Source organism: Nyctereutes procyonoides, unplaced genomic scaffold (genome assembly GCF_905146905.1).
Source record: "Nyctereutes procyonoides isolate TBG_1078 unplaced genomic scaffold, NYPRO_anot_genome, whole genome shotgun sequence".
Lineage (NCBI taxonomy): Eukaryota > Metazoa > Chordata > Mammalia > Carnivora > Canidae > Nyctereutes > Nyctereutes procyonoides.
The window spans coordinates 14171845-14196963 of NW_026575037.1; the positions used below are offsets into that span (position 1 = coordinate 14171845).

The 25119-nt window shown below is 36.6% G+C and overlaps 1 protein-coding gene across 7 annotated transcripts in view; it reads right to left on the bottom strand.

Annotated features, from left to right (window-relative positions):
• Positions 1-25119, bottom strand: part of KCNK2 (potassium two pore domain channel subfamily K member 2) — a 199942-nt gene that overhangs the window by 69777 nt on the left and 105046 nt on the right. For all 7 annotated transcript variants that reach the window (XM_055319465.1, XM_055319464.1, XM_055319468.1 and 4 more), the window contains one exon: positions 23003-23120. In XM_055319465.1, coding sequence (XP_055175440.1) covers positions 23003-23120 — 118 coding nt within the window. The remainder of the gene's footprint in view (positions 1-23002; positions 23121-25119) is intronic.

Here is a 25119-nt window from a genome sequence, read left to right on the forward strand (position 1 = left end):
TGTATAAAGAAAAGCTCAGCAAAATAGATGAAGGCATGATAAATATGCAGAAATCAAGAGCATTATAGTATTTGAGCACTACCTCAAATATGCTAAATGAAATGGAAAATGATTTATTTAAAATATTAAGGGAAATACGAGAGACCTGTAAGTTATCTGATCAAGACATATACAAGAACTTTAGAGAACAGCTTGAGCTACTGTAGGAAGACTTCCTGAAGAAATTAATATCTAACCTAAGTAATGATAGATTCTTAGGGGTGAGCCAGGTAAAGAGTGGGTGAGGGGAGGGTGTGCATTCAAGGCAAAGGAAGAAACATCATCAGGAGGGCTCTGTAAGAAAGTGGTTCAGTTCAGTTCAGTTAACCTCTTTGTGTCTTTCATCTGCATGGTATGGATTTTCATACAGGGCGAAATATTTGTCCCTCCAGAAGAGTGATCAATTTACTTAACACTTCAATTGAATAATTACTCCATTTCCAACCTACCCGTGATCTTTTATTTTTTTTATTATTTTTTTATTATTTTATTTTGTTTTTTTAATTTTTTTTTAATTCTTTATGATAGTCACAGAGAGAGAGAGAGAGAGAGACTGAGAGAGAGAGGCAGAGACACAGGCAGAGGGAGAAGCAGGCTCCATGCACCGGGAGCCCGACGTGGGACTCGATCGCGGGCCTCCATGATCGCGCCCTGGGCCAAAGGCAGGTGCCAAACCGCTGCGCCACCCAGGGATCCCTATTTTTTATTTTTTACACGTGATCTTTTAAAGAAAACAGTATGTTATTCTGCTCTTTTCTGTTTTGTTCCATCCCATTCTACAGTAGCTCAGGCTGTTCTACAAAGTTTTTGTATATATATGTCTTATCCTAGGCCTTCCCCAGCCCCCACTCTCCCACATCAAATGTGTGAGGGGACCCCTGAACTCTGTCATCTGGACTACACTCCTCCCCCTGCAACATTCACAACCTCACACAACCTGTTAGGGCTTAAATCAATCACCGCACAGCCAGAGTTCTCAAATCTTCCTCATGCCCAAATCCTAAAGCCACAGAACTTTGTAGGCAGTAAGGTGGAGCCCTTCAGCACCACTCTTGGGTTCCCTTCCCTGCTTAACAGTTCTACTGCCACTGCATCAAGGCCTCCAAACAGCCAGAAAGTGGCCTTTTCTCACCCAAATCCATCTCAAAATAGTTCATTCTCCCCAAGGCACAGCAGCTTCAGTCTTGGTGTTCCTATTAAACGTGTATATACCATACAAATCACCACTCCTTATTTCTCAGGATTCCTTGTTATACAATTGTCCTACCTTCCAGTAACACCAGAATCATAATTGTTGAAGAAAATGAGCAGACTTTTCTGATTCTTTATATGTTTTATGCTGTTTGTTCCAATGGTGGTACCAATTTGGCCCTTCAATTATCATGTTGAAATCCTGTCTGTCCTTTCTGTTCCCTCTACCAATACCCGGCCATTCCTTTACCCCTCCAACCAGGTGGGACCCTGATTTCTCTCAGCAAACATAGTACCTTCTATTGCCTTTGGAGGAATTCTGTGTCACTCTAACATGAATTCTCGCCATTTAATGACACGCTTTTACCCCTCTTCTTGCTGATAAACTCCTTGGGACTTTGTGTTATTTTTTTTTCTTTTTTTTACATGCCTCATGTTGTGCTTTGCTTAGAGCAGATTTCAAGAAAATTGGTTGGATGAAAAATAATTATCTATGGGCTTTCATTAATGCCTCATATTTTAATGAAACAGATGTACTCAGATCTAAATAATTCTACAGTACTATTTTTTTATATTGCTTTTAATTTTATTCAGGATTACCAAGGAAAAGAGAAGTTCTTGATCTGTGCAAATGGTATTTTAAAAATTACCTCTAACAATAATAATTAAAATATTATTCTAATACAAAACAATTTAAACTATCTTAGATGCAGAAAAAGCATTAATATCATAGGGCATAAGAATAAGATGTCAGAAGTAGGCGAGAAAAAGAACAATATAAGTTCAGGGTGCGCTCACTTAGCAACTTAAAAAAGAGCAAGTCTTTCAGAAATCGAAGTGAAATGATAATCACATCTCGTCTTTTTTAAGAAACTAGTCAAAGTCATAGCTCTGCTATATAGCAAAGAACTGAACCAAACACTGAAGAAAAAACATGGCTCCAGAAAACTATAATCCTAATTAAAAGATAATTAAATAGTGTCTTGATAAAAAGATGTATCCATTTCAGAACTTTCACACAGTTGTGCATTGTTCTTCTAGATCATTGGGTTTAAAATGAGGGTGCACATCAGAATCACATATAAAACTTAAAAAAAAAAAAACTACCCCAGAACAACAAAATTATTGTCTTCCACTGGGAGGGGAAGGGAATGTACACATATATTTTTAAATATCTGCAGAAGTGATTCTAATTTATACCCCTGTGACAGGGACAGGGTTTATGGGTCTAAAGCTATATAATGTGGGGGAAGGGACTCTAGGAAAAAGAATACAAAATTAGGGAGTAGACCCATGTAAGTGGGGGAAAGAAAGAAATCTTTATTAGCCTCAAGGAAATCTGCCTCTGTCCCTCTGTACTTAGGACGACCTAAATCACAGCACCTCGTCTAGACTGGCTATGGTATTACTCTATGTTTTTATTGTCTATAATAAAAAATAATAAAATAATTTTCATTACCCACCAAAAATAATAGCCAAAACTATTATTTACTGAACATCACGCTCTCACTATGTGCTAGACATAGTGCTCATCCCTGCACATGCATATTTAATTAAACTTTCACCACCCGGTTAGATAAAACACAACTAATTGTCCCCGCTCTCTGAATGTGGAAACTACGGTTTATTGAAGTGAAACACTATGTTCAGTTTTAAAGAGTTGGCTAACTGTTGAGGCTGAGATTTAAACTCTTAATTGCTTGGAGCTAAGTATCTGGGATCAAGACTATAGATATTGTTTCTCAAACTTAGAGTTCTTCTCAGTTATATAACCCCCAGGTATGAATTCATACCTGAACATGCCATTCTGCCAACAGTTGCTATGCTAGTTAGACTGGAAAAGAAAGTATAGATGCATCGAAATAAATGTGTCAATTAAAGTCACTAAATCAAAGGACTGTGTGACATTTTGTTTTAATTTCAACATCATCACACTTCCTCTTGGCTCGGATGCCATGGGCCTGCAGTTCAAACAGTATTTCACAAGATGGCTCCCTTGCTATCCTCAGTTGCAACTTATATAATACAATCCTACATCACGTTGTAAAGTTGCAGATCTATAGGAAGTTAACATACATTTCTTAAGTTGGTTTTTGAACTTTTAAAAATCATGAACATCTGATTAAGTTGCTACGAAACACTCTGTGCTAACAAGATTCTCTTATATAACCTACATCGAAAGCTCAAAGTTGAGAGGAAATTCCCTTTGCAAAGGAATTTTGCCAGAAACCAATAATAATCTACCTGCACATTGTTTCCTAACTTCCCCAGCTTTTTCTTTAGTGCTTTGGAAGTACATCCATCCCCTTTTCACCCATGCAAAGATGTGCTTGGTGAGGGGGCAGGAGGAGGAAGAGAGAGAACCTGCCAGGGGAGAAGTACGAATACTTTTAGTTCTAGAGCACTGCCTGCCATCCCCTGGTGAGAAGAGCCCCAAGTGAGTATGACCAGGAGAAGGGAAAAGCTCATCTCAAGTCCTTGTCAGTTCCCACATGCCACTTAGCACACTGAACTGTTTTAGATTTGATTTTGAGTGTTTTTAAGATTTATCTATTTTAGAGAGAGAGAGAATGTCACTGTGTGTGAGTGGGGGGAGGGGCAGAGGAAGAGAGAGAGACAGAGAGAGAATCTCAAACAGACTCCCCTTTGAGTATGAAGCCCACATCAGGGCTCAATCTCATGACTTTGAGATCTTGACCTGAGTCAAAACAAAGAGTCTGACACTCAACTGACTGAGCCACCCAGGGGCCCCATAAAGACATGCATTTTTGATAAAACATGACCACTAAATGTTGGCCAACTATTTTATCTGGAGCTGAAGTCAATAAACAAGATCTATTCAAGGTGTAATGAAATATTTCTATAAACGGCTGCAAATTTGCGTGCTATTTAACTTCCTATTATCTGATTTTCCCTTTATCCCAAGAAAGGAGAAAAGTGATCCAACAACATTAAAGAAATAGGAAATTACTTTTTAGCAAAAAAAAAAAAAATGTGAGTGACAAGTTCTCCCTTTTTTTTTTTTTTAAGAGAAAGAGCAAGACCACAAGCATGTGAGCACACATGGGAGGGAGAGGCAAGGCTTGGGCAGAAGGGGAGAGAGAGAGAGAAGGAGTCTCGCCCAGAGCAGAGCCCCACCATAAGATCATGATCTGAACCAAGAGCAAGAATTGGACGCTTAACCCACTGAGCCATCCAGATGCCCCTAGTTTTCCCATGTTTTGAGACAGATTATAAAACGATGATTTGAACTTCTATGATAATAATGCATTTCCTGGAAATCATACTTTTAATGGTTATTGTTAAAAGAATTTTTCTGTAGAAACTTCATTATAATTTGATGTCGTATTCTTGATCATACATAGTGTCAAACAAGAAACTATAAAAGCAATAAATAGGGGGCCTGGTTGGCTCAGTCAGTAAAGCATGCAATTCTTGATCTTGGGGTCATGAGTTCAAGCACCATGCTAGGCATAGAGTTTACTTAAAAGGCAAAACACAAACCAAACCAAGCAATAAATAAAAGTATATCATTGACCAGGTCAGGCTCTTTGGAGCTCTCGTTTTTGACTAAATCTTGGGATTCTGTGTCCTTCTTTGTAAAGTCCATTTCTAGCACGAATCCTGCTAAGTCAGTTTAGACAGAATTCCCCATCCTAAATATCTGATCATTCTCCATATCTGATTGGGTTCTTCATTCTCCACCATTGCCAAGGTGACATCTGATCATCCAACAGGCCTTTAGCAAGAATTTCAATAGTTGTTTTAGCTCAAATTCTCCCTTACTCTTAATATTTTCTTTTAGTAATTCTCTATCCACTGACTCCTTCCCTGATCCTTGGCTGTAAATTCCCACTTTGTCTTGTATTCAGAGTTGAACCCAATCTCTCTCCCCTACCAAAAAAGTCCATGGCAGCAGTCCTTATGCCTATCACCCATGGTCCTAAGGAAAATTCGCCTTATCTTCTTTAACAAATATCATTAAACAATTTTTAACACTATAAGCAGTAAAATGATAAAGATAAAACTATATAATTCATCTCTCGTCAAACCACCCTAAAAGTAATATGACACAATAAATGCAAAAAATTAAAATTTTCTGCATTTTAGAAAGTTGGACCTTGGTGGACTTTAATAATCTGATTTGCCAAAAAAGCTATACTATCTTTGATTTCTAATTATTTTCCTAAAATAAGTCAAACACATGCATTCAAATTTATTTTCAAGTATATCAAGGTCAGTTATAGCACAGTGATTAAGACTATGGGCTCTAGAGCCCAAATATCTAGGATTGAATGCTAGCTTCACCACTCTATTACTGAGAAAGCTACAAACAAAACAAAACAAAACAAAACAAAACAAAACAACTCTGTGCCTTCGTTTCCCCAGATGTAAAATAGTGATGAGGATTATGTGATAAAATACTCATAAAGGTCTTAGTATGGTGATTAGTCCATGGGGGTGAGTAGTCCATGAGTATCAACCAGCTAAAGTCACTTTCCTGATAAAAAGTCACTTTGATGGCTCAGGTACCACTACTGATGCTCAGAATAAGTGTCAGCTATTGACTGATAAAAAATAATGTGACATTGAGGATGATTTTACTTCCTCACTCAAAACATGTTTAAAGTTGGATGGAGTTGAGCCAACAATTTCTTTGCAGATTATGCAGTAGAACAAAAACAGCTACTTGAACCAATAAAGTGATCCATGAAATGAAGTGATCTAAGTTCTTGCAGTTCACCATTCACTAACACAGCCAAGAGGCATTGGCAGTCATCAGAATATTTCCTCCCTTTTCCAAGTGGTAAACTTAATAAGCCTCACAACAAGGCTCTTGTTTTGGAGGAACTACTTTCACATCTCTCAGAGGATTATTAGGCAGGATCTTGTCTGAGATGGCCTATTACTTTTCTATATTCACAATATAAAGTGCCATAAATTGAAGGAGAAAAGGCATCTGAAAGTTTTTAAGGCATCTGCATGTTTTTAAACAAAATTGGGAAATTTAAGAATTGCAATGACCAACAGAATTCCAACTGCATCATTACACAAACATGGAAAACTGAGTCAAGTATTGGGTATTGGGTGGTCACAAGGTAGCACAGGTTGAAGACATAAAATGCAAAGTTTTCAAGTGCTGAATGTCTATACTTAATACAATTTAGTGGAAATTGGGGTGTAAGGAACTACGCTTGCTTTAGCTATTGCCTTGGGCAGTAATGCAAAACTCATCAACTGCCTGTGTCAGACAGAAGAGAGTGTGACAGTCAACCTATCTGAAAGATATATAATTATCCAGAAAGTTACCCTGAGTGATGACAGCTGAAGTCGGGTCATTTAGATGAAAGAATATATCATGAAAACCATAAGGGGCACTTTAAATTCAACAGCCATTGCTATCTTTAAGATTCATCACTACTATGAGATTAGATTCCCATGCATTCTTTGATTTTGACAAATTAAATTTCCCCAAACATTTATTTGTGCATCTCATTTTTTAAAGATATACAATAGAAGAAACCAAGGATGTGCATTTACATGTTTAAAAACTATATTCTCAACATCAAAATAGTAAGGCCATTTACCCTAAATGTCATGCAAGGTTTTCTCACACACATGGTAAAGGTAGCTAGAGATACCTTGCTTAACTCAGAACTTATAAGTAAAAGAGTGCTGGAGGGCACATTAGAGACCAGTGCTTTTTTAAGCCAATTTTCTGCCAATTGTAAATTTTTCAAAGGTAACAATAGCATAGTCCCTTCACCTAGAAAGGTATAGCCTATAACTAAATCCTTAACCATTAGGAAGGAGAGATAAACAGATATCAATTCACTCAAAACTTATGGTAAAACATATATATTCTACTTTTTTTCAACATAGGATACAACATAGGAAAGTACCAGGCTCTGTGGGTTTAAAACCCACTAATGCCATGTACTTGCTGCATGATTTAGCCATGTTATTTAATCTCTCAATGCCTTAGTTGGCTAATCCAAAAATGGATATCTTCTTTTCAGTTGACTCCCAAAGTAACATTCTGGAAAAGGTGTTTTAAGACTTATTTATGCCAAGGCTCAGAAATGTTAAATAAAACAAATAAGGGCTAATCAAAAGTGGCACAGCCAGTGCTTACATATAGATACGTCTGATCTCAAAGTCCTGCCCTGCTGTGGAAACAAGCTGCCTGCCCTTGGATAGAACCCATCACCCCCTGCCCCATCACAGACAGACAGACAGACAGACACACACACACACACAGATCCACTTATCCATTTTATATCTGTTTGAAATTCATAAGGTTTTCTTTAAAGAAGATTCAGGGGGTCTGGGGTGTGGAGGGAGTATGAAAACCACTGTTCGACACCACGCAGCATTCTTATGTCTTAATTTCTTGCACACCCTCATTTGACCTTGAAGTGAAACAGGAAGACATGCAAAAAGAGGTAATTATAAGAAGGCCTGACCTTGCCCTAAACATGGACTCTTAATACATTTTTCCCCTTTCTGTGATCTTCTCACAGCTACAAAGATGACCTGGGGTTAGGTTCCTTACCCTGAATCCAGTCTATTAGAAAAGCATAACCCTGAAAGGCAACAGGACTATCTCAAAGATAGCTCAGAACAATAGCTAGAAAAAGACCATTTCTTTGTTTCTATAGCAATTCAGAGCCTATAGATGGAGAATATGGGAGGATTTTCTACTCAGGAGAGGGAAGTGGACTGAAATGCTCTAATTGGTAGCAATTCTACTTCTGTTATCCTGCTACCCACATGGAATTAAGGAGAACGAACTTCTGGGCACCTCTATGTTCACTGGTTAGAAACACAGATCCAAAGTGAAAGCAAGTCATATGGAAAACTGGAAAAGAGATATCATCTTTTAGACTCCTTTAAAATTATACCTCCCACTCCTAGTCTATTTTCCTAGTCTATTTTTTCCCCACAGCTATATAATTAACATGTAACATGCCATGTAATTTAGTTCCTTGTAAAATCTCTCACTAGTTTTTTGTCTGTTTGTTTGATGTATTCCAACCATCTAGACACTGCTTAATAGTTGCTCAATAAATATTTGCCAAGTGAATGAACGAATACTAGGAGAGTGCATCTCTGAAAGTGGTATACTGCAGAACCCAGAATACATTTGGAAATCACAATAGGAAAGAATAAAACCTTAGATCTATAAATCTGGAGCCTAAACCCAACAAAAAATGAATTCACCGGGATCTAAAGACTAAATTAAGTAAAGAAAAAGAGATGGGTAGGACAATATAATATTGAAAAGAAACTGTATAATTGTAAAATTAAAATCTGTATTTAAGATAATTAAGGAGAACTGAAATAGATATCCTAACCATTGCTGCAGTTTACAGAACACAAAGGATGTCCAGAATTACAGAAAAAATAAAGGTGGAAAGAATTTCAAAAGGCAAATTATAGACAGAAAAAAGTGAGAACAAAGAACAACACAAAATTATCAGTGTCTCCGGAGGTGGAAAAACATAATCATTAGAATAGACTAGTCAAAAATATAATTAAACAAAGGTTAAAAAACTAACAAAATAAATGAAACCGGTGTAAGATTAAACGAAAATATTTAATTAAAAAAGAGGCAGTTATGGAAAAGAGGTTACCAATAAAGGAAGGAAAATCAGGCCAGTATCAAACTTCTCCTAACAGCTAATGCCAAAAGACAATGCCGAAATATCTTCGAGGTTGTGATCGGAAAAAGTTGTGATTCTATATCTGACAAAATTATCTTTTATGCAAGAAAGCCATTTGCAAACATGGAAATATTTATTCTACTCATGTAGCTTCCCTGAAAAAATTGTCTCTTTGACTATTTACATAAGCTAATAATTGTGAGATAAATCCTCATAATAACAAGGTATTTATATAGCATGCTGAATTCTTTCTCTCATAGTTTGAGTGACACATGTTGGATCTTATATTGAATTATACAAGTTAGATGACTGGATCACGTTGCTTAGAGAATAATGAATGAAATTGTTTTTTACCTTCTCCAATGGTAAAGCGGCACAATGTAACAAGTAGCCATTACAAATGACAAGTAGATTAAGGAATGACTTTCTGGATCTTTGAAATTCATCTTAAAAGATCTGAGCCACTGTTTTAGTTTTTAATTTGAAAGATTAATAACCTATTCAATGACAGAATCTTATGCCAGCCAGCTCAAGTTTATAAAATCCATAAGGATCATGTTAAATATTTGTAAAAATCAGTGATTATGGGAAGCCTGGGTGGCTCAATCAGTTAAGCATCTGCCTTTGGCTCAGGTCATGATCCCAGGGACCTGGAATCGCCTTGCATCAGGCTTCCAGCTCTGAGGGGAGTCTGCTTCTTCCTCTGCCTCTCCCTCAGCTTGTGCTCTCTCTCGTGAGCACTCTCTCTCAAATAAATAAATTTTAAAAATCTTTAAAAAAACAAAAATCAGTGATTATGATATGATATCAACTACATCAACTATATCAAGAAAGCACACACAGGAAAATAAGGAAATGTAACCATAGCTAGTTACTTTCCTTTAAAAAAAAAGATTTTATTTATTTATTCATGAGAGACACAGAGAGACAGGCAGAGACATAGGCAGAGGGAAACGCAGGCTCCCTGTGGGAAGCCTGATATGAGACTCAATCCTGGGACCACAGGATCACAGGATCACACCCTGAGCCAAAGGCAGACGCTCAACCACTAAGCCACCCAGGCATCCCTAGTTACTTTCCTTTCTCATACATTTCTGCATTTTTCTATTAATCATATGTTAGGATTAATCCTATAGGAGAAATGACCAATCTATAGCTGCAATTCGATCAAGAAAATAGTCACGATCATGATTTTTAAAAAAATAAGCATAGCAAAAGGACTGTTAAAAGTGGTTTTGGATCAAGGAAATGTGAAATCATATATATATATATATATATATATACACACACACATATATGTATATATATGTACACACACATATACAGACAGATAGCAGGTATATTTTCTATATATCTATATACATAGATACATCATATAACATTTAAACGTTCAATGTTGCACTGTTCATAGTGACAAAAAATAATGATCACCAGAGGGGTAGAGATATGATATATTATTAAAATGGAAAACTATGCAGTTGCTAAAACAATAATGCTTTATTGTTAGGAAGTGATAAAAAAATTTTCAAGACCATTATTACACAGAGATAGCAAAGTAGAGAACTGTTTTCACTTGTAAAATAAGGGATAATGTAAATGTTAATTACTACACACATACATCCACATGATACCTAGAATAATGAGCAATAGTGGTTGATTCTGTAGGGGGTGAGATTGAGGGGTCAGCTGCAGGTGGGAATTGTCACTCTATAATTTTTTATACTGTCAATCTATAATTTTTATACCGCTTGTTTCTCGTTTGTTTAATCATGCACATGTACTCCTTATTAAATTTTTAAATAAAGGTATATAGCATTTAATTTTAAGCAAGCATACATTAATTCCTCATTATTTTCATGCCCAATGTTGCCACATAAAGGAATATTCTTTTTCATACTGACATAAACAAAAGCCCTATCTTGAGTCACTTTGATTTATATCTTTCCTAGAGTTTCTATGAGTTTTGTAAGGCAATTAGCATGGTACATCTTCAGACTTTCAGCATTTATAAAAGTCAATCAGGAAACAGCACAGAAAGATAAAGTTTATGAAGCGTAATTTATAATCAGATCTGTGCGATTTATTCCTTTTGAATATTATCCATACTAAGAATATCTTTATTATAATAACCTCCTTTCTATTATCACAGATCTACAACTTATACCCCCTAATTTGGGGGATGCATCCCCCAAAAATATATTGGCTCCTTTTCCTGGCACTTATATTTCATTTTCTTGAAGTTCGTTCCCAAAGTCTGAATTTTTGAAATGCAGAATGTCATAGACTGGAATTGGTGGCCCTCTAGTCTTCTAAAATGTAACATTTTTTATCATGTTTACAGAAAACAACTCAGAATATGCCAGAGTTGAGAAAAACTGAAAATATCTGACATTATAATATCACTCAGAGCTCAGCAACAGAATGATTTTCTTATTTTGAGAAACGTAGTTTCACATGGTTTCCTTCCGAGCACGAGCCTCAGCTCTCCCAGCAATTATTTAGTGTGCTAGTGTGCTATCTACATGAGCATATTGCTGCTATGTCTCTAAGATGGTGTTTCCCCTCAATTGTTGAAGTGCCACAGAAATTACATTTTATGTCCTGAGCATTAAAGTAGAATTTATCTCAGCCAATGGTTTTAAATCCTTTTGAGGATTGTGGATCCCTCTAAGAATCTGATACAATCTGTGGACCCTCTATCCAGAAAGCATGATTATAAACCCTTGAAGCTTATCCTTCTCCCTTCCAGAGGTTCACAGAACTTGAGTCACAAGACTTATGTCAATCTTCGCTGGACAAGGGGAGGGGAAAAACCAGCATATTCTTGAAAAATGATCAATATTTTGTACATGGTTGTGAAACATTATTAAATACACTATTCTTTGAGTCTTCACCAAATCCTGTGATATGGCAAGCACATTTATTATTAATCACCTATTAGGAAGCCACTTAGAATATTCACATGAGGAAACAACTCATAAAATTTCAATGATGTAGTCAAAATCACACAGTGAATAAATATAAGAATCAAGTCTCAAATCTAGGGCTTCTCTTTACAAACTCTATCCTTTCACCTTGCTTTCCACTCCTTCCTTCAGTCAACCATTGGCAAACTTTTTCTGTAAAGGGCCAGATAGTAAATACTTTCAGCTTTGTGGGCCAAATGGTTTCTGTTACAGCATAAAGCCAGCCAAAGACAATATTAAAATGAATGGGTGTGGTTGTGCTCTAATAATTGCACAGCAGGTGGCAGGCCGGATTTTGCCCACAGGCCATAGTTTGCTGACCCCTGCATTACTTTTCTTCTACATCAAAAATAACTCAGCCTTTTAATTTATTTTCCTGGTTTTAATGTTTTTATCATTATGATTTTGACCTTGTTAAATGATCATTACTAAAAAACTCTACATGCTATTGGAATCCCTAAATAATATCACCAATAACAGCAACATTTCTGCCTAAAAGCTAACACATTAGTTTTTATTTTTGTTTTGAGATAGTTTCGTTAATAAAACCATTGCACAGGGAGGTGGTTTGGGAACAAGTCTCCTTCAATAATACAACAGGAGCCAATGTTACATGTGAAAAATAAAAAATCCTGTTCTAGTAATGATGTTAAAGGAGACAAGGTTTGGGAAAGCAAATTAAAATATAAAATATATTTTCTTATAATGTTTAGTTTGCTTGGATATCAAGTAAACTTTATGAAGGGGTATTCAATGAGTATATTTGTTTATGGTGTCAATTAGAGCTATTACCAAATATCTGGGTTCTTCTGAGTACTTGGTAGGACTGCATTTCCCCACTTAAGCTTTTGAAGTCAGTTTGGCCAATGTCATGTGCGTGAAAACAATGTGCACACTTATATGAAACCTGATTAGTCAGTGTGTTCTGCTCCCTGGGCCAAAGGGATCAAGAAAGGACCCTGAAAAAGGCAGAGCTATCATCCTAAGTCTCTGAGCAAGAACAATGGGCAGGGCACTCCTGTCAATCCACACTGCTATACAGTATGAATTAAAAAAAATAAACTTTTATTTTGTAAAACTACCAAACTGTCGGGATTGTTTGTTACAGAAAATAACTTAGCACATCCTAATGAATATATAGGCACACATTAAAAAAAATCATATAGAAAACAGATTTATTTAAATATTAATTTTTATTATACTCAGTTAATAATAACACCTCAAGGTTACATTATATATTATTTCAATGGTCACACTTTGGATTATCTATAGATCGCTTAAATAACCAGTCAACTCATTTCATTAAATCAAAATACAAGTTAACTACATGAAGAAATTAGTCAAATCTAATAACTGGCTTGAGCCAACCTTAAAAAGTTATGTGAAGGCAAATATTACATGTATTATTGTAAGAATGAAAATGTGTGCATTCAAGGTTTAAGAAAAATGTGTTTCTCTGTTAACATTAGTAATATAAATAAAGGTGCAAAAATAATATTGGCTTCTTGTAATAATAAAGTAATAAAAATTGCTCTAATAAAACAGTTTACTCTAAATTAATATACTGTCACTCAGGATGCAAACTATTTTCACATACATAATCTCATTTAACCTTTCCAGCAACTCTGTGAGATATACTAGCCCCACTGACAAAAGAGAAAATTAAGGATAACAGAATGGTGAGTGGCTCAAGAATACAACCCTAGCTCGTGGCAAAAACAAAAACCTGTACTTAGATTTTCTGCAATGATATCTGATATTCCTTCTACTCTATCATTCCTTTAAAAAAAGAAAAATATTTTTATGCTAAGTTGTATTATGTAAGTAAAGCTAAGTGAAGTGTCTACATAAGTATGTCTAGCACATTACTTAGTAGTACAATGTATATTAGGAGGCTATGCCCATATCTAATTTTTTATTTAAAGCATAGCTTCCATTAGCTATAGATGCCACTGAAATTAACTATGAAAACACACATTCTTTGAACAAGCTACTTGAGCAGATTATGATTTATTTCATACCCCCTTCTTTCCTTTTTTCGTCTTTTGCCACTTGCCCTTGGAAATTTCACCTTATTACCTTTAAAGAGAGGAACCTAAGCTTAGAAGGAAGAGGTATAACACGTCAACTAAATTTACCTGTGCATTTGTTGTTTCTGTTTTATTTTTTTTTGAATTTTTTATTGGAGTTCAATTTGCCAACATATAGCAGAACACCCAGTGCTCATCCTGTCAAGTGCCCCCCTCATTGCCCATCACCCAGTCACCCCAACCCCCCGCCCACCTCCCTTTCCACCACTCCTTGTTCATTCCCCAGAGTTAGGAGGTGTCTCTCATGTTTTGTCACCCTCACTGATATTTTCACTCATTTTCTCTCCTTTCCCTTTATTCCCTTTCACTAATTTTTATATTTCCCAAATGAATAAGACCCTATAATGTTTGTCCTTTTCCAATTGACTAATTTCACTCAGCATAATACCCTCCAGGTCCCTCCATGTCAAAGCAAATAGTGGGTATTTGTTGTTTCTAATGGCTGAGTAATATTCTGTTTTAACAACCAAGTTGAAAGGGAAAGAAGTTTAAGATTAGTAATTAGTGTACATTTTTGGATGAACTGTGACAGTTCGATTGTTCCTATTATCAACGTTTTACCCAATGTTATGTTAGAACCAAGAGTTGGCTGCATGAAATTCCAAGTTGAAATTGAAATACATATCTGTATTGTGTATTTGTACCTCACATGCACCCGGACCACCATCCTTACGCATGAACTTCATCTGGCACAAGTACTTCTTTTGTAAATATCATGCTACATTTATAGCACCACATAAGTAATAAAGCCAATTGTCATTGTCCAAGAGTAAGTTTGCACAAGTCTAAAAATTTTCAAACACACTCAAAAAGGATAGGGAAGAAAACAAATACGTAGCATAATTACTAGCTAAAAGTAGACAGGCCCAGACGTGTTATCACGTTCCTTCTTTATTAAATGAAATATCTGAAACAGTTACAAAAAGTATTTTTCTGATAATCACCTCACTTAGTTTTAATCCCATTCAGAGCAATACTTGCATATTTGGTGGTCAGTCAGATGCTCTATAAAATCTATAATCCATGATAAACAGTGCTGCATGTCAATGGGTGAGAAGGGGGAGAAGATGAGAAAAAAAATAGATTCTGTATTCAGGGCATGAATGCCATGACAATTGCTTGCTTCCAATTTTGGGGTAATTTCTTGATCACATTTGATAGTGACGGCTTTCCAGAAGATTAAAAATATGTTATTGCAAATTTTTCAAAAGTATGCAGAAATATATAAAGTGTATTTTTTTTTCAGAATACAAGCAATTCCTGATTTGAACATAGCCAAAAAATGAATGGCCACTATGCTGATACTGTAGGCAGCCCCCCTCTCACTATGCCCTGTGGTTTCTGTTAGATCTGGACTACCTTGCTGTGTTTTTCCTACTACACAGAACAAACAAAAATGCTGCCTTACTCCTGGGAAGATTATATCCCTAATGCTGCCCAATTCCCTTCGATCAGCACAGGATTCTGAGAACTGGGGGCTCTGAATTGAACATACACATGCAGAAAGGATGGCTATTTCATTACTTCTGTGGAGTCTTTAATATATTTATGCAATAATCCTGCTTTATTGCCTATCAAATGTAATTTTGCACTCTGCAAACTTAACTACCATTTGTAAGACATATTCTCTGAGAAATGCATGTTAACTTAGAAAATAAATAAACCCATGTGAAGATTTCAAATGGCAGGAACATATGTTAATACCCTGAGATAGGCTTTATTTTCATTAATTTAGGTGGATGGGAAGAGAAATGGAATCAAATACCCAAAACAATTTCTTAATTTCAATGTCTGTATTTCAACCGCACCACACCAGCATTCAACTGCACCACTATTACTTGGAAAAAATAATCATCCACTTTAACAAACTGGCGTAAAGAAAACACAAGTAGATCGTAGGGTCAGTGCTGGAAGTCACTTTCCAAGATTCTCTGCATTTTAAGCTGCCTGAAATCAGTTCAACTTTCCTTTAAAATGGGTTTCTAGGGGCACCTGGATGGCTCAGTCGATTAAGCAGTTGAGCGTCTGACTCTTAATTTCCGGCACGGGTTATGATCTCAGAATTGTGAAATCAAGGATTGGGAGACTGAGCCCCACATGGGGCTTTGCACTCAGTGGGGAATTTGCTTAAGATTCTTTCTCCCTTCCTCTCCGTTTGTAATCCCTCCCCCCACCCTCATTCTCTTAAAAAAATGGGGGGGGGTTCCAAACTACAGTCTGCAATTCTCTGAGAATAGCCAACAGACTAGTGAAATGCCACAGAATCATGAGTGTACTAAATTAATAAGATAACACCCAACACCCAAAGCTGCAATAACATCATCCCCTTGGAGAATGCTCTCTGTCAAATTCTACACCACCGTTTCAAGTCTATTCATTTCCAAGTTCTGATAGTAGCTTCATGAAATCACAACATTGGACAGAAAATAGTCTTACAATTTTTCCCTCACTCTTTAAATTATAGTTTCTTGCCATATCCAACAGAAATGGTAGATTCCCTGCTCAAGACATGCATTAGGCTGGGGCTCCTGGGTGGCTCAGTGGTTGAGCGTCTGCCTTGGGCTCAGGGATCTTTGAAGCGAGTCCTGCATCAGGCTCACACGCAGGGAGCCTGCTTCTCCCTCTGCCTATCTCTCTGCCTCTCTCTCTGTGTCCCTTATGAGTAAACAAATAAAATCTTAAAAAAAAAAGACATGCATAAGGCTTCACAGTTTTCGATATATCCTCTGCCTTTCCAATATTAACTTTTCTGTTATTTGGAACTGCCTTTGACAGTTACTCTAAACCTTTCATTTTTTTTTTCCTTTTCTGGTGGTGGTTGTTTAGTGTTGTTATTTTTCTAATCAATTAAGCATTTATGTTAAACAGGCAAAATGTGGGTTTGCAGTAAATCTGTGAGCATTGCCATAACAGTTTTAGCAATTCAGAGTAGGTAAAAGCAAATCGAAGGTTCTGGCGGCTGGTTCAAAATATAGGAAAAATAAACATGGATGCTACATCATTGATTTCAATCCCTACAGTCAAGTGGTAGAAAACAAGAGTGCTTTGTAAATAGGAGAACCGCTACTCCAAGGAAATGTCTTCCATAATTCCCAGCATGATGCTTTGGGATCTCACAGTTGCTAGAGACTATAATGGTGCCCTTGTTATCTGCATTCTGACGCTCAGAGATCATGATTGAGTGATAAGCTTGGGCAAATCCTAGTCTTGGCATTCCACTTTACTTTCCACTGGGAAAAATTTCATTATATTTTAATGCCTTCAGGTAATAAAATCATCTGACATTTTATTCTGATCTTTAAACTGAACTCAAAATAGAATACACTTGTCCATTACATCATTTTTGCCAACAGCTTGTTCTAGAGTATAAGTGATTTCTTATTGGCTTTAAAATAATTTAAAATAGTCCCCCTTTGGCACTATGCTCAGGGATAAGTATAGGTCTACCAGTAAAATTTCTTTTTTAAATCCTGTATCTGTCAAATTGGCAGTGAGGAGGGTAAAAGGTGGACATGATTTACCCTCCTCACTGCCACCTCCTTAGTTCCAGGCATCATCTTCGCTCATAGGGATTAATGGGATGACCTTCTTTGTCGTTTTTTTCTGAAGATTTATTTATTTTAGAGAGAGGGGGAGAGGAGGGAGGGGCAGAGGGAGAGGGAGAGAAAGAATCTTAAGCAGGCTCCACGCTGAGCATGAAGCCAATGCAGGGCTTGATCTCAAGACCCTGAGATCATGACCTGGGCTGAAATCAAGAGTCAGATGCTCAATGGACTGAGCCACCCGGATGCCTCAACAGGATAACCTTCTCACTGGTCTTCTTGCTTCCTCTCATGCCCTACAAATGGCACTTGAGTCACATCATCCCTCTCTTGTGCTTAAATCTTTCAGGGGCTTCCTAATAATTCAGAATGTTGCCATGACTTATCCAGTCCCACATGCCCTGGCTCCTCTTAATCTTGCTAACCTTGCTTCTTCCTCCAGGTCCTGCCACAAGTACTCATCTGTATTCTTCAAATATGCTCACATCTGTCCCACTCAGGATCTCTGCCATTGCTGGTCCTCTGCCTGAATGCATCTTTACACTCTTCTCTATCTAGCTGATCTCTCCTCATGCTTCACATTTCAGCTTCGATGTCACCTGCTCAGAGAGTTCTTAAATCAATCTTCTTTAGAACATCTCCTTCTTCCTGCTCTGGCTCCTCTAACTACTCTCTATCACCACACATGAACTTCTTGGGTAGCATTTATTCTCATCCGTAATGGTGCTGTTTTTTTATTTTTTTTTATTTTTTATTTTTATTTATGATAGTCACAGAGAGAGAGAGAGAGGCAGAGACACAGGCAGAGGGAGAAGCAGGCTCCATGCACCGGGAGCCCGACGTGGGATTCGATCCCGGGTCTCCAGGATCGCGCCCTGGGCCAAAGGCAGGCGCCAAACCGCTGCGCCACCCAGGGATCCCGGTGCTGTTTTTTTAAATGTCCTGATTGATTGCTCGTCTCTCCAGCCCTAATGAGAGCTTCAGGAGGGAGCCCATCCACCTTGCATTCCTAATCCGTCTGATTTAAAGAATAGATAAGCAAAAAAAAAAAAAAAAAAAAGAATAGATAAGCAAAAGTTGGGGAACGGAGCTACTAAAAGGAAGCTTCCAAAAAGGACACAAAGTAGGAAATCTTGGCCATTTGTTGACTCTTTTCTCTTCAGGAGAAAAGAGCACTGTCAATGAGTTGCAACCCTGCTGCTTAAATATTCATTGCAATATTCAACTTGTACTAGTCACTAAGGTGCTGAGTCTCGCATGGAATTACTTTAGCATTTTGTCTTCCTCTCTTCTTGAAGCATCGACTTCAACATCCCAGTCAACCTTCCTATTCCCCTTCCATGGGTGCCTGGGATGGGCTCCTAATTGCTCTCTCCACCATCCATCTCCTCCTATCCTCTTCTTGACAGATGCATCTTCTAATGTCACTTTTAACCTGTCACTTCACTTTCCAACAACAGCTAAACCCCAAACCAACCCATGTTCTATCTTATTACAGCAAGTCTCAAACATCACATTCTATTCAACTGTATCCTTCCCATCTGAATCACTCAATTATTTCCCACTACTCTTTAAACAACCCCTGTAGTCTACTCAAATACTCACTTTTCTATCCTCAAATTAAACCAAGCTCATACCTCTCTTTGTATTGCTTAGCCATGTCACAGACTTAGAGGCCCTTTCCTCCTCCAACAATTTAAACCAAAACATTTTCTTCGAAGCATAGATCAAATCCAACTTCTCTAATTAACACTCCCCTCCCAGTTCCAGCCCACATGTACTTTCCTTTTTCTTAATTCTTAAACCATTGTTTAAACCACTGTTCCATATAACATTCAGTTACACAGACTTGTTTCTTTTATTCTTCAGTTATTTCATAAGTGTACATTTAATCTCCCAAAGTGGACTGTAAGCAGCGACTGTGTCCTTTATATCCTGGCAGTGGCAGAAATAGCACTGATCCAACAGGAGCCACTTACAGTGACTTACCGATTTACATGGTCCTGAGGATGAATCCCTTCAACTAAAAACAACTATTCTAGATACCTTGCAATTCCCAAACAGAACATAATGTTCCTTAGCCCTAATCTCTCCCACACAAACTCCCAATGCCTAGAATGTTCCCTTTCCGCCTTCATTCACCTGGAAACCTCCTAATTCTCTTTCAGGTCACAACTAGGACAACATTTACAAAGAAAAGGAAAATACTGTTGCTTCCTTACCCATCCACGTATCTACCTAAATCCCATTATCTACCTAAAGTGTAGTTCGTATATATATTAAATACTCTTAACCCACAGTATGTGGCACTATACATTATATATGACTATTTGTCCATTGCCCTTTCTGACTGGTCTGTGGGCAACTTAGGCTCAAGTACTGTATCTTTCATCTTTATAGTAACAAAGTGACAGTGCTGTATTATTTGTTGAATAGATAAAGGAGCGAACTAGCAAACAAGCTGACACTAAAATCTGTTGAAAGCGCTAAGAACATAGTGTAATAGCTATCAATTTAGTGTTATGTAATTTACAACAAGCCATAGTTTATACTCTTTAGAATGCGTATATTTGTTATTAATTCCAATTGTTAAGCACCCACTATAGGTCAACCACCAGAGATACAGAAAAGACTCAAACCCTAACCTCATAGAATGTGCATCTTACTAGGTGAGACAGGGAGAAGTACAGTGTTTGCTCTGAGTTTGAAAGCATAGAAATGCTCTTAGCAGAAGGCTTCTTTCTGCAAGGATGCTGACACTGAGACAATGCTGCCTTGGGCTAAAATGGGGATGGTTTGGATGGTGAGTAGTAGTTACATTATGGATGTACTTTAAAGTCAGAGCCAACAGAACTGATCGATGGACTGGAAGTGAGGCCTGAGGGAATGAGTACAGTCAAGATTGGATTTTAGTCTGCAACTGTGGAATGGAATTTGTGCAGGGTTTGGAAGTATATGATTTTTGGGAAAAGTATGTAGATATATATGAAGAGATTCTCTACAATTAGGCCTTAGGGTTTTTTTTTTAAGATTTTATTTATTTATTCATGAGAAACGAGAGAGAGAGAGGAGAGAGAGGCAGAGGGAGAAGCGGGCTACATGCAGGGAGCCCGACGTGGGACTCGATCCTGGGTCTCCAGGATCACACCCTGGGCCAAAGGCGGCACTAAACCGCTAAGCCACCCGGGCTACCCCAGGCCTTAGGTTTTAATAATCTGTTTTGTTTGATTGAACTTCCCTCAGGCATATTTCCAATGCATAGTAAGAGTCCCTGTGGCTTCTTAGAAAAATTGAGAACACTGAATAGACGAATCTTGCACAGCTGCAGCTAACGCAGCTCTGTGAAGCACTGCCTGTACCAGGCACCCCATAAAAGCCACTGCAATTTATCCTCCCAAACTGTCTCAAACCTTTTTTTAAAATGACTAATGCAATAGGGCTAATGCTAGAGGTTACAATTTCTGTGATTGCTAAAAACCACTTCAAAGCTCACATTATTATCACTATGAAGATTAATAATTATACTTTGAGTTTTGCTGAGTGATGGCTTACTTGTCAAATGGACACGGATGAAATAGGCCAACATTTTTATCCTACCCTAGACCATAGTCTCGTCTAAGGTCAGAGGAGATAACCTTGACCTAGGAGTAAAAGACTGTGGAGGAGATGTGGGTGACCTAGAATGACTTAATCCACCTAAGACTGAAGTCTGAGAGAACAGCAGGGGATTTGGGCTGTTGGGCAGCTACCTAAACAACCGGAATAATCAGCTCCTGTGCTTAATGGCTATAATTTGGGGTAAGGCTGGTAATAATGGTTTATTTTTTTCATGTGTTGAAGTATATGTCTGCAAAACTTACTGAATTTGGGATTCAAAAAATGAGACTGTTTACAAACATATGCTGCAACTGTAAGTCAGTATAATGACTAAGTCTCTTGCAGAATGATTTAGTGGTGGTCATAATGAGTTAGAACTTGGACTTTTGAGTTTTCATGGGGCAGAAACAAACCATTCTCACTCAGTCTGTGAGGTTGGTTTTTTTCCCCCTCTTCTAGACTCTAAGTAGTTTACACAATAAACAGTTATTTCCATAGTAGAAATGGTCCAAGACGTCTAAGCTCCAAAGTTAACCTGTCATTATGGTTAGAAATCAAGGTTGCCATTCTTCCAGGTTTTCACAGCCACACAACTTTTGACCTAGCTGGTGGAAATGGAAGAGTAAATATAGCTCCTTGACCTCTTAACAAAGGCAAAAATCAACATGCTCAGGTATTTATTTCACTGGCAAGTGATCGGGTACAAAGAGGCATTACAGTAGTTTCGGATAATGACAGGACTCTACAAACTCAATTTTCAAGGGAAAATTTTAAGCAGGAGTTCATCTATACACTGTCCATGTCCTCTTACTTAGGAGTTCAATATAAAGTACTGAGTTGAAACCTTATCTACTCCATAATTTATCAATGGTATCACATAAGAAAATGAAAACTTTTAGAATCATAATTCACACCCCGAAATCAGGCCCATGATGGGAAATCTTATCACAAGCTTACGTAGAAGGGAAGAATTCTTCTTCCACTGAAAATTCCTTCATAACTGAGATGAGTCATTTCCTTCCCTTTCTTGAAAATTATGCTTTAAACCCACCTCCTTTCATGAAATAAGACAGCTGTAACCCTTCCCAATCCCCAAAGCATGGCAAGTGTGGTTTTCACTATGGGTCTGTAGTTACAGCTTCTGGATATTTCTTGGGCACTGAATGCCTAAATACCAGAAGAAAACTCATCCATATATACCCACTCTGCTTCCTAGAAGGTGCTGAGCATATGCACAGTCAACCCAAAAAGAGACCATGTTCCATTATGTGGTCCTTTTTAACATTATAACAGACAATATAAATAGGAGGCAAACAGCAAGGGTTTTAACTTTAATTCTTTTTGTAATTTTCCTATTTCATGGTTAATTTTTATACATTTGTGCTATTGCAAAAACAATATATATTTTAAAAGCCCTAAAGTAATCATAACAGACTAGCATATAAGAACAGAAACAGTCTGTTGAAATGTAGAGTTAAAATTTACAAATTGAAAAAGGTGATATCAAATAAGAGCTTCATGAAAAGAATGTCAAAACTGTACGCAAATCTTTCTTTTTCCACACTAAAAAAATCAAAGATGCAGGGAAATTTGAAACTACTTGCCCTCCCAAAAATCATTATTTCAAGCCATTTCTTGACATTACTCTCCATTAGTCAAATGACTCAAATGTGCTGCTCCCTGGGTTCATATGCATCTTAAACTTAACGTAGTATTCCAGTACAATAACTAATTCATTTCCATCATTCCTTTGTTCCAACCTTTAAACCCTCTTTTCCAAATCAATTTACTAAAATCTACTTTTCTACCTTCCATAGACCAATTTGACCAACTGTAAAAGCAAAATGCAAACATGAAGTTTAGCTCACAAGCTGTACCAAAATTAAAAAACAAAATAAGTTGTCTCCTACCTATAGTTGTTATAACAGTCCCAGCAAAGAAGAAGGAACTTCCCAAATCCCAGTGACTGATTTGATTGGAGGTGTTTCCTAAAGGTATAATCCCTGCATTTATTGCTGCCACTATTTGCTGCAAGTTTAAAAAGAAATTTATCAGTACACATGAATCACATGGAGGCATCAAACAGTGTATATTTCACCCAGTTGATGAATTAGACAAAGAGAATCAATTCTAAAGCTTGCTTTCCCATTTGAAGTATACAATATAGATTAAGACTTTATTCTAAAGAATGTAATAAATTAAATGATAAGAAAATTGTATTTGATATCAAGTGAATAGATCTGTATGGAGCACATCATATTGTACCAATATGCAACCGTATCTCATCCATTAATATATTCAGTGACTTACTTGAATTAACTACTACATATAGCCATGTTTTTTAGTAAGTACCACAGAGTTAAAATATCAGAATGCAAACTTAAGATTTAAATAATACATAACAGCTTCATCAAAAAGCAACTATTTTCAAAGTGCTCATCATTTTGAATGTTAAACATATGCAAGCAAGCCTGGGTTGTATATGACTGTACAGTGTATTTATAAGGTCCAACAAAACAGGTTAAGATGAGAAGGAAAGGCAACAGCAATTCACTATCACACTTCACTTAGTCTATGTTTATCTAGATTCTTAGAATCTCTGCAGACTTTTTATAAATTCTATTAAAATATAGCTTCACCAAAATATCATCAAAGATCCATAGATGACAATCACTCAACAACATTCATATAGGGACTATAGGATCTGGATGCCACTTTGAGTAGTTTAGAGAGACAGACAGAAAGATAACATTATAATCCCTTCAATCTAGATCCTGAGCAAGGGATGGGGAAATGCAGAAGCACAAAACATAGAAGGGAATATAGGAGAAAATTGTGCAGTAAAAGAGAAACATAAAGATTGTAGGAAAAGATGTTTCTGCGTATAGTTTTAGAAAACTTTATCATTTAATTTCCAGATTTTAAAATTGGAAGGAGCTTCTTTTGATAAGCAAGATGAAGAGAAAGGTAAAGTGACTTGTTTAAGGTTAGTTTACTGGCAAACAAACAAAAACTACACTGTGAAAATGGAAGGCACTACCCCCAGGAAGTTATGGAAAAGAGCATGTAATCCAGAACTGAAATGCAATACAAAATTTCAGTTGTCTGATTTCTTTCACCCTAGAAATTAAAACTTCAATAGTTCTGTGTAAAGTTAATTGAACAGTAATGCTTTTTTAAAAAAATTTTAATAATAACGTATATTTATTGTAAAAATATTTAGGAAAATACAGAAAGGCATTAACAAAGATAATAAAAATTATTTATAATTCCAGAATCCAGAGAAAACCACTGTGAACATGTTAGGGTACCTACCCCTGGTTTTTTGCTATAATTTTTACATGGTTGGATCTATGAAATATATGATATGTATTCTCTATTTTTACTCCGTGTTTTTTTACGTATAGTTTTTCTTTGTCATTACCATTTTACTTAATCATTGCCAGATATGTAGACATATATGCTATTCTAAAATTTCTTATGAAAAGTGCTGCTGTGAACATATTTATGTATAAATGTTTTTTTTCATTTCTGAATATTTCATTGAGAGATTGCTAGAAATAAATTTGTCACATTAAAGATTAAGAATATTTTAATGAACTTGATTTACAGTATCAGGTAGTTATCCAGGAAGGTTGTTACAATTTACAGTTGCCCCCTAACAATTTACAAATGCTTAGCAATGCTATTACCTCTAATATTAATATTTTATCTTTAGTGAATTGATAAGAATTGTTTATATTTATAAACCTTTTATTGTGAGTGAAGTTAAACAATAATGCTTCCTTTATTATATATTAAATGCACACAAATATAGATATATGCATATATGTACACAACACACAATAAAGCTAGTTTTGAGATATTTGATTTTTTTCACCTTTGTATTATAATTTAAATATAGATAAGGCAGGCCTCCTTGACTTTCTTTTAAAAATATTTTTGTAGTTACTAATCTATTATTCTTACATTAACTTTACAATCAATTAAATTTTACAGACATTTTCATTTCCACAGGTTTAACCTA